General features: G+C 39.6%; 1 protein-coding gene across 1 annotated transcript in view; it reads right to left on the reverse strand.

The window, feature by feature from the left end:
- The window catches only part of CPNE4 (copine 4), a 233,602-nt gene that overhangs the window by 11,621 nt on the left and 206,691 nt on the right, over positions 1-15,290 (reverse strand). Inside the window, exons 12-13 of the mRNA XM_064506403.1 lie at positions 13,000-13,054; positions 2,715-2,766 (exon numbers count right to left, since the gene is read on the reverse strand). Coding sequence (XP_064362473.1) covers positions 2,715-2,766; positions 13,000-13,054 — 107 coding nt within the window. The remainder of the gene's footprint in view (positions 1-2,714; positions 2,767-12,999; positions 13,055-15,290) is intronic.

A 15,290-nucleotide genomic window follows, 5' to 3' on the forward strand; every position in this document is an offset into this window, starting at 1 on the left:
TTAAGTTTAGGCCTGGCTTAAGTTTAGGCCTAACTTTAGGCCAATTTTAGGCTTAACTTTAGGCCTCAAGTACAGCTCACTACTTCCACAAAGATAGGGATTTCATTCCTCAAAAGCAAATCAGACATAGAGTTTTTATATTGGACCCAAACTCTGTTTCTTGGGTCAAACCAAGATACTCTTCAGCAATTTACCCTTTTTTGGCAAGTATGATAAATATTCCAAGGAAAAATAGTGTTGAAAAATAGTGCACTTTCTCTCTCTTCCATTCCTGCCCCAAAAAGCAACCCCTCTTCACAGCATGTGTTGATGTTACTGCACTCTGTGCCCTCTAATTTAGTGAGAACATCTAGAAAAGTCAGAGACACATCACAGAACAGTTGGCTTTAGGAACTAATCAAGCATCCATGACAGGCAGGTGATGAGCAAGCTGCAACAGATGATTAAACAACATGTTTTCTGGTCTGTCTCCTTTTCTTGCCTTCATCCAACTGGATATTATTTTAAAAGGTATCATTTAGGACTCTAAGACAAAGGAAATGCTTTTTATTGTCTTTTAGATGTGCATAAGAATGCTGTAAAATTTCTTCCCTGGCTTTCTGTCATGTTGCAACCATCTTTCTGTGGCTTCTTAACCCTAAAACTCCTCATAGGTGATGGGTTAATTTATCAGATATGCCTTATCAGAGTCTTATGCAAAGAATGAATCTAGCTTAAGTGTGTAACAAATATTAACATTGACATAAGCCAACACAAAGTTCATGAAGCAGCTCCTTCATTTTTTTTACCTCCTTTCATTTTCATAGTTGCACTTCCTTTTGCATATATAGTATAGTTAGTAAATTCTTTACTTACAGAGTGTTTGTCTGTCCAGCTTCTGGCCTGCTGTTGGTACTATATAGACATGACAGCCTTTTCAAATACCATCCAATCAATACAAATCATTATACAACGATGTCAGGATGATAAAAGAATTAGCCTTGAACTTCAAAGAGGCAGGAAAGGGGAGGACTAAAAATGTTTTCTTCATATGGACTGAGAGGTTTTTTTCCTCACTTATGCAAAAAGAATACAATCTAGACTTCCTACAGCACCAAAATATCCCATCAAGTTCCAGGAGTTTGTTTAGACTGGGAAACAAAGCTACATGAGAACACTATATGCATAAATATCTCATCACCTAAGTGCTGACCACTGTTAACTGAGATGTTTTAAACAAATCATGCCCTGTGTAGATGCCCACTCGTCTGTGTTCAGAATCAGGCAACCTAACACATTTCAAAACATGATTTCTTTTCCCGGTGAAGACAAAATTCTGAGGTCTGTTCTGCTTCCCCACCTCAACCCCACACTGTCAATTTGACTAAAATCTCAACTCCAAGGTGGCTCACAAACTTACAAACACATCTAGATGCATACATCTAACTTGAACTTTTTAAATTCCTTGAAAGCAATATAAAACACTGTGTAAACATACTAAACAATGTAGGTCTTATGCCCAATTACAGTTGAAGCATCTGATCTCCAAAGGCTGTAGCAGTCTGACAATCCCAATGCATCAACAAAGCAGGAATGCCCACTGTACCAAAAACAGAAGTTTTGCATTTAGGATGCATGAAATCTGTATTCTTTTAATGCCACTCTTCCTTGAATTGCTTGTCCTCTCTTCTTTTATTCACTTCATTTTCTGGCATCTTAACTCTCACCCTGAGCATATTCTGCTGACCATGTCTGAATTAAGGGCATTGATAAATCTGAAAAAGACTGAGAGGACCAACTAGGAAGTTTGAATGAGAAGAGCATTTTGAAACACCTGTTTCAATGTCTGGATGGCAGCAGAAGGATAAAGAGGAATAACAACAACCTGTAGATTTTAGACAGCAATGATCATCTGACCAACACTCTCATATGAGTGTTAGTTTGGGATTACTTGGTAAACAGCTTAGAGATTATTGTCCTGTTCTCATCTTTTACAATGTGTGGTGAATTGTGGCAGGAGTTTCTAGAGAGTGAGCATCAGTCACTGGAGTACCTCACTTACACATAGAAGACATAAGGCAAATCTGCTAAACAAATCTATCCTCTGACTACTGAGAATTAGTGATTGTCACTAGAACACATCAATATCTTATGCTGTGTTAAGACAGGCTCCCACTGGCATCCTGGCATTTGCTGCAATGAAAGCCTGCTTCCTTCTATCACAACTGTCCTCAGCTGCTGCCCTGCCTCTTTGGTGCTGGACATCGCTGGGCTGGCTTGCAGCAGGCTGCTGTTGCTTTAAGTCTTGCCAAAGGACTGGCTCTGAAGAGAGGAGAGAGCGTCTTTGATCACAGGGATGCAAACCCTGCCTTCACATGTCCTACCCTCAGCTGCAAAACCTATGATGCTGCTGTAGCTGAAGACCTGGAACAAATCTAGAAAAGATGGCTTCATTTTCAGAAGTGCCTAGTAATTTGAGGAAGTGCAAGTGTTAAACAACCAACTTAATGTACTTTTAAAGGGATCTGCTTTTCAGAAAATAAATGCGTGGCACTTTCTAAGGTTTCTAAAACTAAGTCTGACAGCTTGGAATCTGTCAGGTTTTGAAACTCTTGCCTGCTTTCTTAAAACAAAAAAAGCCTTTTAACAATACTCAGGGGATACCATAAGAAATATAACAGCATTTTGCATACAGAAAAACTTCAGCAATCAGTCTGTCCTGAAGTTAGTGTTACCTGCACATTCAGGGTTGTCTTCATTGAAATTGATTGCAAAATCATGAGACACCTGCAGATAAATGGAAAGGAGAGAAGACAACTTTAGTTCAGAAAAAATATTCCAAGTGGACTTGCAGTTAAATGCCCTCTACATTCCTTCTATGTTAAACAAAAGAGATTTTTCACATTTTCAGGCATTAAACGTGAAATACAGCGTGAGCTGGAACTCCTGCAGAAGTGAAGTAACAAGACTGGAATCAAAGTTGCTAACAACAAGAAAAACAAGGAAAAAGCGCATAAAGAAACACCTAAGTACATGCGAACACCCATAAATACAATGTCAGGCCTGAGTTACCAATACCAGCCACAGAAGAGGATCTTTATCGGGGGAGAGATTTAAATGCAAGCTCTCCGCAGCTCAAAAACTCAGGCTGCAGGAGAGCTAAAGGAGGTTGTGTTGCAGCATTATAGAACTGTTGACAGCACAAGCCCAGCCCCATTCTGAATCCTTCATTCACACATGTGAACAGCCATGGGACTACTGGGGAAATAATCTGATCTCCAAAGAGATCAAGAAAGTCACGTGAACCCATTATAAAATAATTCTGTAACAAATGTAAGGAGTCTAAAGTGGTTAAGAAATTAGAGTAGGTTGGAGGGAAATTAATATGAAAAATACCTAAGACTCAAAATTTTTCTCAAATTTAGTAAACATCCTATTCTCTCTCTCTCCAAATCTGTAATAAAATAGCACAGAGCTGTTTCTAAGAGAAATGACTGTGAATGCAAAGAAGTCACTGATTTTCTAACTAAACGGATGTTGTTTCTTTAGTGGCTGGTGAAAAGAGCACAACATTTCTATATGCATAAATAATGCAAGACAACATAAGTCCTGGTTTCCACGCTTCCTTTGTCTGTCCATCACTTAGAGGGTCTGCAGCTACAGCACAAATCTCTCAAAACTGGAAATTTCTTCAGAAGGTCTTCTCTGGTTTTCATGTTTGTTCTTGCCTGCATTTCTTTCTAGCCTCTTTTTCTGCTCCTTTTTCTCATCACTGGGAAGGCTTGATTCCTTTTAATCTCCTCAGTTCTGAAGCCCAGTCTCTTAATTTTCTGTTTCTCTTTAATTGTCTTGGATGAAGCCCAAATTTTGTTTTGCAATGCACAATGTATATATACATGTATATATTTTGGTTTGCAAAAAGCAGATATGGCTGAGATTGAAGTAGGCAATGGCAGAATTTAGTCATCTGCTGCAATAAAGCATTTGCATAAGGTAAAGCTGAATTCAGATATGTCATCCCAGATTCATACTGGCATTTACCCAGCTAACTACAATTCAATATCATTGAGACTTTATAAATCTCTGTAAGACCTTCAGAAGTGCCAGCAGTTGTAGACATATGGAAAGCAACTTGCTTCTGTACAATGGAATCTGGATTATTGGCAGGCAGAGATTTATTTGTTGGCTTTTGTTTTATTTGCTAGTTTAGATGACTAGGACACAGACAGCACAGAGATCAGTCTATAGATAGATACTACACACAGAACACAGGAATAGTAAACACTTTCTTATGCTGTTTGATAGGATTCATTAAATCCAAACTCAGATCAGTCTAACTTCCCACAAAGCGCATTCTCAAATGTGTCAGGTCTAATCTCTACCCAGAACAAATTATAAGCTTTATAATCATTGATATATTTGTCCTGCGAGTGGCTCTTAAAGGATGCATTATAGAAGATGAGGTAGAAGAGTTAAGCTTCTGTAACAACTACAGGAATGTGCTGACAATCCTGATTGCGTTGGCTGTGAAAGTCAAAATTCCACTGTAGGAATGCACTTCTTTACTACCACAGATACCAAATACATGATTACAGAGAAGCTTCTGTAAAGGCAAAGTAGTATAATTTGGCTCATTATACCCACAGAAAGTTTCCTGATAGAGAAATGGGGGAATAATCAGAATTTCCCCAGAATACGCCCATCTTGCTCACCACAGTCATGCCTACCTTTATTTATTAAAAGGTTAAATAAAGCAGGACATGATGGGAAAGGACTGAAGCAAAAACTCATTGAAGAGTCTGCAGCCAGCTCAGCCCCATCCAGGAGTTTGGTATGTCTATACCAAGCATCAGCTGCCTCTTTCAAATGGTTTTACATGGACCATTCAGGCTACCCTACTTGCCCATGGAAGATAATGCAGAAAGTCACTACATATGTTCCTCGTTGAGCAGGCACAGAAGAGCAGCACTGTCAGATATGCTTCAGAGGTGCTCCAGAGCACTTCTGTTTGGCTGCTCTGGATGTCTCTGGGCACATTTTGTCCAGCTGGTATCTGCCAGGCTCATGACTAGCTTCAGGCCAAAGGTAATTGCAGCTGTCAAGAATGGTTATGTGAATTTTCACTCACTGATGATTTTTTTGTTGTTCAATAGTGTTTCTACTTCCTTCAGGCTTTCTGTATTTTGTATTAACTGCATCTCAAGAGCAAGAAGGATGGTGATGCATGTATATGTATTGCTGGCTGATTCTTCCAGAGATATGTCTCTTCAGTGATTTTATTTTTTTATTCCTAGTGCATTTGAAATTATAGCTTAAGGAATATCATAATTCTTCTCCAGAGCTATGAATACTGTATTTCAATTACACAATGCAAGTGTGGGCTGGATGCTTTCGTTGCTGTATCTGTTTGAGGATCACACTATACAAACAATTCATCTGGTTCAGAGCTGTGGCACCCAGGCTATTATTTCAGAAAAATGTAGGTGACAGATTGGGCCAATAAGGAAAGCCCGAGTTTAGTAAGTCTGCACAATGATCCAAAAAAATAATAGTCTGAGCAACTGGTGCTATTCTCTTAAAGTGAGTGAACTTCAAAGGCTGTCATCCGTATTTACCAAGAACAATGTTAAAATTTATCCTGAAGGCAGGACAGGAAACACAATGAACACAGAAGTATTTGGCTGTTTCCTATGCTCTCTGAACAATGTATCAGATTTTAAACAATATATAAGAATAATGTGAAGGACAGAAGTTCTCTGAGCTGCTCAGTGATGGTTCACAAACAGGAAATCACCACCCAATGCAAGCCAATGGCAAATATTTTTAAAGCAGAGTTTCTCCAAATGCTCAGAACTTGTTCCCCATTCAGGTAAGTAAAACCAGTTGTGCTTCATCTTGTCCATGCAATGTCTCCCCTGTGGTGGCCAGAATTCAAGAGGGACCAAACCGGTGGAGACTTCAGGCACATGACATGTACTGAAGGCTTTACCGAACTTGGGCTCCTACCCAGTAGGACTCCAGGTAAAGCCCAGCCTTGTCAAAAACTGCACTTGACTCGGAGCAGCCTTGGGTCAAACATTCAATGCGTCTGTTTTCAACCCAGTGCAGTATAGTGAGTCCCCCCCCCCCCCTTTCTTTTTAATTTAACATGCCAGGAGTTGCACGGCTGAAAGGAAAACCACAGTGATGCCAGAGGACCAAAAGCTGATATACTAAATGGCCTCTTTCTGATAAGGAATGGCATAGCCCTCATGTGCTCCTGGAAGTGATAAGCTAATGAGGAAAAGGAAGGAGAGGTGTGAACATCTAGGACGCTGAAGACCAGGAAATTCTCAGGGAGAACATAACAAGACACTTGGCTGTTCAGACACCAGTTTGATAATACAATCTACTAGGCTGTTTGTATGATGGAACAATTTAATAGTCAGATAATCCTGAGATACATTAACCCACACAAACACAGAATGAGTGCTTTACACTAGTGCATGGCACAAAGCTTTCCAAAGAATTAGAGACTACATTTTATAGAAGTCTGCCTCACAATAAGGAATGTCATTGCAGAATCCCCATTGTGTTAAGAACCCTTGATTAAGTTTTGAATATGTAGATTACCTTCTGCTCAGCCCTCCCTCTCTCTCTCTCAAAATCAATTCATAAAAGGAATAGAGAGAGAAATTCTGGAGTGCTGAAGTGATGATTACATAACATTAGCCTGGCATTACTTAGGTTGCTGCCCAAAACACCGCTCAAAGCCTCCAAGTAAGGACATTTACTTGCACTTGGTTATGTATTAATCTTTTCCCTCCACAGCTAAATGATTTAGCAGATACCATCCTGGATGGGGGATTATTAAAACAACTGTCAAGGAACTTCCTGTACCAGGAACACATTATTTCTTAGGTAATTTCTTCAAGGATTTTAACAAGCAAAATAAGTAGCTCTACTATACATCACGATGTCCATTGCAGCAATAACATTTCTGAGGACAAATCAGCTAAATAAACAGTCTATAATATTTTTGCTGAGGCAGTTTATAGTAAAATTTATTTTTACTACTGTACCCCTCCTCCACTGTCTGTACATACACAGTGATAGGCACCTGCATACAGAAAGGCAGTTGTCCATCAAACTTGATGAAGTCCATACAAGAGTCATAACTACATCTCCAGATGTTTATGACCAGTTTATAGAAATGTCACCTTGATTTTGACACAGGTAAGAATGTTTACTTCTTTTTGGGACCTAACAAAATTAATCCTCATAGCATGTCCCCTGCTAATGAGCTTTCTAATCAAGGCTGACTGGAGAGCAGAATTTCCTAACTCATGAATTTTTGAGATTTCAAAAAAAACCTCCTTGACTTAGAAGCCTCAGAACACAAACAAACCGCCTACCGTAGAATCTGACAAATAATCAAAATACAAAAAAGCCTTATAGCAAATTGCTGGAATGTTTTTGGACTATGAAAGGCATTTTATTTAAGTATTGTCAAAAACATTATTCTATTTTGCCCTCTACATTTTATTAAACCCTTTTTCACTCCAACTTAACTTCCACTTTTGAAACAATTAGCTGCTTTGACTCAGAACCCAGATGTTTTTCATTCATTTCACAAATGCTGACATTAGATGCTTCACCTCTTCTGAAAACCAGTAGTACTTTTTTTCTTTTCTTGACTGTTAAACTCATTTAAATTAACCTCCCTGTCCTGATCAACTCCAGCTTTCCAGGAACCTTTGTGGTGAAGGTACTGGGACAACCTGACAAACAATCTGACAAATTCAGCCATGTTTTGGAATATACTGTCTTACTCATTCAAATACAGATTGTCAAAAATCCATGAACAATAGAGTACTGAAGGCACACAAACGTAAATGCTGAGATGCACAATATTGAGCACTTATCTGTGAATAAATTGAACACTAGTAAGCCACTGCCACTCTGAAAATTAAACATGGAGTGCTTGCATATTTTGTAAAAGCTTAAGACACTAACAAATGTAAAGAACCATCTCTCAAAAGCTATTATTTTCAGAATGCTCATTAATCAAATAGTTTGGGAGCTGGACAGCTTGTGTCTGGCTAAGACCATATTGTAGACATTTCTGCTTGGCAAACCTTGCTCTTTTTTTCTCCTTTGTAGTTGATTTTTGAGCATGCTACTCAGCTTCCAGGCCTATACCCATGTCCCAGGGATAACGTGAAAAATTCTGGCTTTTCGCTTGGCCTGTTATGTGACCTTTTACTGTTTCTTATTTCTAAGATTGCACATATTTTTCCCCTCGAGCTCCCCAAAAGTGGGGGGATAACAAGGATCGCAGTATTTTTCAAGTACCTTACCTGTCTAGCAAACCAGACAGAGCTGGTTAGGGTCATAAAGGTGCTTGACTGTTTCTATAAATGCAGTGAGGTTCTCTCCAGTGACTCTTCCCAACGTAAAACAGTGGACCAAACTTTCATTAAAAAGCAGAAATAAGAAGAACTGTTTTAAAACAATCTGTAAGTTGTTTCTTACCTATTTAGGGTCTAAGTTTCTTCTTGAGAAAAGCACTCTTCGTTATTGGCAATGCAGCTGTCATGGGGCTGATACAACTCTAATATTCTTTTCATTTTAACAGTAGGCTTTGTGGTGCTGTATGGTTTTGCAGCTGCTTTGAGTTCTGTCTGCTAATAAATCAGTGTGGTTAAGCTTTCTTTCCTTCTTTTCATTGTGACCTTTTGCAGCAGTGTCTGAATCCGTATTATCTGCCACCTCTTCATTCTACATCAGAAATGATGAGTAGAAGACACTGTTGTGGAATAACCTGCATGTTCTGCAAGTGTGGTGTGTTATAAACTCAGCTGGAGAATATTGTTCTCTGAGGTTTACTTAGATCAAGGAGCAGGGTTATGTATTTGTCAGGCCCTGGGGAAAAAGACCTTATTGCTGAATAAAAGATGAATAATCTCTAGAATTATAAGGAATGTTATATATGTCATGTCTGGCTTCTTTTACTCCCACAGATTCCTTAAGTCACTACAAAAACTGCTGTTTTTCTGCTAACAGCTAAAGTGTTTCATTTGGAGCTAAAATAAGGGAAAATGAAGTCAGTGTGCTCATGAAATGGAAATTTTGTAGAAAGTGTATGTAAAAACATGTTTTTAAAGGGTTCACTCTCAAGAGATTGATGAAGAGCCTGTGGTGATATATATTGCCATTGTTCTAAAGTGCTAATGTAAAGTAGGGAAGGTATTCTTCCATGGAAAATAATAACTGGCATAACAAGCACTTCTCTTATCATAATGTGTAGAAGAGCATGAGGAGGCTGGAATCTCACAAAATGCACAGCTGGATGCTTCCTCCAGCACCCATCCCAAGCTAACAGCAGAAGCTCAACAGAGTATGAAACCAAGGCACTGGGTTGTTGTAACACCACAAAATGGACACCCTTCTCCCAAGTAATCTAATGCCCCTAGGAAACCTTGGCAAAAAAAATTTTAGAGGTTATGGCCCATCTGAAAACAGTGGCCTTCAGCTGGCCATAAGGCGTAATTGATCATTAAGTGGAGACTTGTTACCTATGATCCATGCTGAATAATGAGTTACAGGCCTCATTTTTCTACAGCTTGTAACTGAGCATGATATAAATAAGATCTGAATGCATCCACTTACTTTGCTCACTGCTTTTATCAGATTGCCTTCCTCTGGTCTTCTCACTGTGTTATGGCCACACATATGTTGGTAAGCTTTTATTCAAACTTTTATGGAAGTTATGCTGTTTAACAGTTGTGCAGAAGCTCTTATGGTTCCTAAGAAACACTTGGCAGTGGGACTTATTTTTTCTATGGCTCTGGCAATTTGTTGTCTACTGGAAGAAATAGAAGATAGCAGCTGCTGGTGTGCAGAGACCAATGTGCTATGAGCAGGTTAGATCATCTAATTAGCACTGGAGGCTCAAAAGCAGGCACTCTGATTTAAAATGAAAAGCTGATTTATCCACATGATGGGGTCAAAACTTAGAAGTTCTCACAAAGATTCTACCTAAATTTGTAGATGCATTTTATTACAGTTATGACACTGCTGTCCTTTAATAAAACACAAGGTAAGTGTGACTTGTAATAACTTTGGCTGAAGGCGTCAAAAAAACATTTGAATAGCATGAGATCTTGCTACGCAGTCTATAGTGTTAGCATATTCTTGCAGGAGAGGATAAGAAGTCAGGGGAGATAAGTTGGGAGCACTCTTTTTTGCATTCTTTATTACTTTTAACTATATTCATTTCTTCACTGTTTCCTATACATCTTAGTTAAATTCCACATCAAACATTAATCATTGTTGGTTTAAATTAACTTGATGACACCAGTGTAGACTAAATTACTGAAGGATTTTCAGGTTTATTGGTCTTGACTTATTAATGCATTGTGTTGAGGCTGACTCCTCACTTTCTTAGAGGACATAGCTTTCAATTTAGAAGTACGGCCAAAGCCAAGCAGGGACTCTAGAGAGGTTTACACATTTTATTTAAGAAAAAAACTACTTGTATGGACTGTGTAGAATAACACAGGGATGGACCGAACAACAGCACACATGACTATTAAATCCTATTCCAGTTCTAGCTGGATGTGTCCAGGCTAGACACCAAGCTAATGACTTGTCCCTCATCTGTTACCCCTGCAGAGTGGTTCTTGTCTTCTTCAAAGTTTCATTACATTAGTTAGCTAATGTATATCATATCATTTTGCCTTTCTCATTTTCTAAGACAACTTTCCATGGTGGGATTAAATGTGTTATTCCAGCCCAAATTTGTGTTTCCATGGACTTTGTGACTTGTTTTGCTTATTCACACTTATGTAATCCACGAGCAAGGAAGTCCATCTCTGTAAGTTCAGCTTTGCTTTTCCTGAACTTCTCTACACGTGACGGTCCTGATCCATCACTCTCTTGCCTTGAGAGGTTAGTAACATACCAGCTCTTCAAGACAGCTCTTGCTATTGTGCAAGTCTTCTTCATCCACGCTTTGACTACCAAATGAGATCTCAGTGCAGATCTCTCTCTTCCTTAGGAGTACCTGCTTAAAAGGTTGTCAGGAACAGTTCTGCAAAAGCAGAAGACTGACTGGTGGCGGTGGCCTGCAGAAATGTCTGGTTACAAAGTCCTCCTTAAGTTGCTTTCCAGCACACGTGTCTTTCAGCTGACACCTGAGATGCACTGACTGTCAGATGAAGAGGCTGTTGCACAGGACTAACAAAATGCCTGTGTTGACAACATGCAACCATCTTATTATTTCGGCTGAAAAAGAAGCAGTCTCATAGTATGAATTCTAATCTACTGCCATCACCAGCAAAGCAGTGAAGAGAGTACAGTGAGCACAGTAACATCTTCCTTCAAGCAGTCCTTCAGGTAAGTATGCATCTCTGCAGCTGAAAGACCTGCAAGTTCCCCCATGCAATGATGGGCACCTCACGGCCAGTGGAACCACCGGAACACCACCAAGATTGTGTCTTTGTTTAGGACACTCATAATAGCACCAATGGCATTTTCAGTGACGGCCAGTATCAGGCATGAAAGACCAAGCTCGTTGTGATTTACATTCCAACTCATCCAATCAACACTGCTATACAGCCACGGGCAGAGATACACACGTTCATTGCAAAGGGATGGACATTTCAGAAGTAGCTACTGTGCTTCACTAATGTGTCTTTTTGTAGAAGCTGTTCAGTATATTTATTCTCCAAAACACTCTTCCTTATACGACAGAGATGGTTATCATCAGCTGCTGTTGGAACAGATGTACAATAGACACAGATGTTCTGCATGCATTTAGCACATTAAAATCTATATCAAACTTCTGGAAGTTGTCTCTGATTTTTGAAAGCATTAACACTAGGGTCACTTTTCAGGAATAGAGCACTGCAAAATGCTCTGTCAGGCACAGTCCACTTTCTCATAACAGCACTTAGCTTAGAAGGCAATGTTGTTAAGACAGGTGTTGACTTATCTTAGACACCCCTGTGCAAGACACATATCAAATTTGCTGTACATCACTATTGGATACTCATGCAGATATCAGGAATACAAATCATAAGGACACACCGGTAAATTTTTTTTTTCAGCTGCTGATTTATGTTTCATAATGCACACACCATCCCTTTCTGTACAAAACTATTTTCATCTGGCCAGCACTCACCCCCCTACTGCAGCCACAGCTGTGAAAGGTGCAGACAACCCAAAGCAGGGGACTTGGGGATACCGGATGAGGTCTGCATGATCAGAAGTCCAATGCTGCTGTTTTTCAGACAGCAGGACTTGCAGAATCCCTAACTAGTTTTAGGTTACTTATCTGTACAGGACTACCATTCTGCCCACACTACTTCTGCATGTGCAACACATGATTTGGATTTCTGCCTATTTCTGCTTACACTTTCTCTGTTGCATGATCCCTCTTTTACTCCACTGTCTTCACTCCAACACTACCAGAGTGTATATTTACACTGTCCACAACTAGTTGCACCATCTCTCTGGATCACTCTTGCTCTGTTTCGTTCTGCTTTTTTTATAAATACCATTTCTCTTTAGCATGGATACATGCTCTTATATTTCTGTTCCTAGTACTGAAGCTTCCCACTGGGGCACAGAAATTTGCCACAGAGCAAAATTTTCCTCAGATCTTTATTTTCAAGAAGATGTTAAATCTCTTCATCATAAAGCATCAGGACTAGGCCACACAATGAATCATATCTTCCAAACATGGGTTCTGTCAAACCAGGGCTCACAAAGCTTCAAAACATGTTTGACTAGTGTTGTTCAAAAATTCAGTTTTCCTCTTACTAGACTAACATCCATTAACAAAGGTTTGTCAATACCACTTAATGTTTTGGATGCAACACAACTATTTTAGGTCTAATTTAGATTTCTAGTTTCCGTGAATTAGAAAACAAGCATTAGGAACTGCTCCTCCTCCATGGCCTGAATTGAACCATTTCTTCCTTATTTTGTGCCTTATAAACCAAGGAAATGAGAAAATGTCATTTATGCACTTACTTTGTATTCTGGGGGTATCCTTGCTCCAAATCCAAAGGCTGGGAACATTTTATCACTGGAAAAGAATAAAAAAAGAAGAGATTCTACAGAGAAATCCATTGTGTTACACCAAACATTTACTCTTCTGTAAGCAACAAAAATGTAACAAAGTGCAACAGCATAGAAAAGGCTTTTAAGTCAAGAGCCTTACATGGCAGACTGGATTGTAGCAGGAGGGGTTTGTGCTGACCAGATGGAGGAGTGATATGGGAGATTTTTCAGGCAAACCCCTAATATTCTGGGGAAGTTAAAAGTAGTTGGAGAATGTCTAAGAATCAAGATACCTTGCACTTCTCTCACAAGAGCAATAGCAAGTCCATATTACCTCTTCTTTTGCACTACCTGGCTGCAGAGTGAGGGTGAGTTGTCTTATTTTAGGAGTAATTTTGGATAGGTACTGTCTGTGACAACAGATTTATTTTTATAAATAAGGATGTGCTCCCCCAGCTCAGAACAATGGGTTTAGTGAAGAGGTGACTGTGAGATTAAAAGTATTTCCAAATTTGGGTTCTTACAGCTGCGCAGGCACAAAAAAGATTTCCTAAAATGTTAGAAAAGGTGCACTCTCGCCCCCAGCAATCTGCAGCTTCCACGAGGTTTTCCACCTATAACATTAGTAGCCCCACAAAAACATGAGACTATTTTCAATTAGGTACATGTTGACTGATAACTTAGCAAATGTTGTGGCATTGTCAATTTGCTTTCAAACACTACAGTGAAGTTGTTTCACCCCAATTCGATCTTCAGGGACAAAAGTTCCTGATTCAGGGGACCTGGAAACTTCAGGGTTGTTAATACTCTTTCAGAAATGCATTAATGTCTCACACAGCCCACATTCTGCCAAGCTGCCTCTTCCCAAATGGCAACGTGGAAAAGAACAAGCTGCAAGGAAAGTCTCATCCCTGAGTCAGCAAAGCACTTGATCACACACTTGAGGTTAACAATTCACCCAAACATACGCTTATCTCTAAACAGATCCTGAAGCCCCACTAAAGTCACTGAACTGAACTCTGCTGCTCTGATGAATCAAATACCTTGTAGGTTTATATGATTCTGCATATAGGGTTTCATGGTCCTTGGAAAAGCTGAGTTCCTATTACCATTTCTGGCACTTTCAAAAATTTCCAAGAGAGGGCAGCAGTTTCAATTGACTCTGCACAGGTCAAGTTGTTTCCACTCCAAGTATTAAGTGACAAACTCACTTCTCCAGACATACTTAAGAAAGATAACAGCATCCATTAGAACTGCCAGGTTGTTCTGCCTGGCATATGCTGTGAAAAGCACTGTAACATTTCTGGTATGAGATGAAGAAAAATGGAAGGGTTTAAAACAAATCAGAAACAAGCCTTGAAGTTAGCAGCTGCAACCATGGGATGCAGAAATACTCACCTTGCCCAGATCATTGGGAAACAGTGATCATTCCTGTTTGATGGTTTAGCTCTCACTTCTGTTAAGAAATGTACTTGCTCCATATATCTAACAAGTGCAATACTATGTACCATATGTTACACTGTGGGACAATGGATCTTGGAAAGTAGGGTGAACATCATTTGCATGGTAATGAAACATTTTTTTCCAAGAGATGTCAGAAACAAAGTAGCTACTGACATTTTATGCTAACCACCTGCTGACAGCCTTCCCTTCGATTAAACACTCCTGAAGTGGAGAAGCCCTTACAACTAGATGCAGATTAGAATCAGGCACAATCTTAAAGGGCAAGAAATAGGAAACCACTAGAAAACAATCTGAGTGGGGAAAAAGTCTTGTTTTACATCAACACTTAAGCATGGCTGGATTAGAGAATCAAATCCTGTGGAGCTGCAATTTGATTTTGGGCGAGAGAAGAAAAAGACTAAAAAAGGAACTTAGGTAGAACGTAACAGTCTAAGTCTAACAAAGCAATCCCTAAAGCTGACGTTGGCAGCAGTTACTCAATCTGGGAGATGCCTAAACCCATATGGTACCTGCACTTTGGACGGCAATATTTCTTGAGTGCAAACAAGTGTAGGCACTCTTGTATTTGCACCTCCATCTTCTGTTCTGTTGTGATTCAGACAGCAGTGAGTGATACCTCTGTCAGCCTGCTCTTTTAGAAAGGAAAAGAGAAGACCTGGATTTTCCTTCTGGTGGCGAGACTCCCACGTTCCCAGCTACACAGTGGTACAAGTCCACATGGGAAGCTACCTAGAATATGTTATCACCGTGTGGTCAGGACACCTGCCGCTATGTCTGAGTCTCCCATACCTCCTTTT

The sequence above is a fragment of the Dromaius novaehollandiae genome, chromosome 2 (assembly GCF_036370855.1).
Source record: "Dromaius novaehollandiae isolate bDroNov1 chromosome 2, bDroNov1.hap1, whole genome shotgun sequence".
NCBI classification, from domain to species: Eukaryota; Metazoa; Chordata; class Aves; order Casuariiformes; family Dromaiidae; genus Dromaius; species Dromaius novaehollandiae.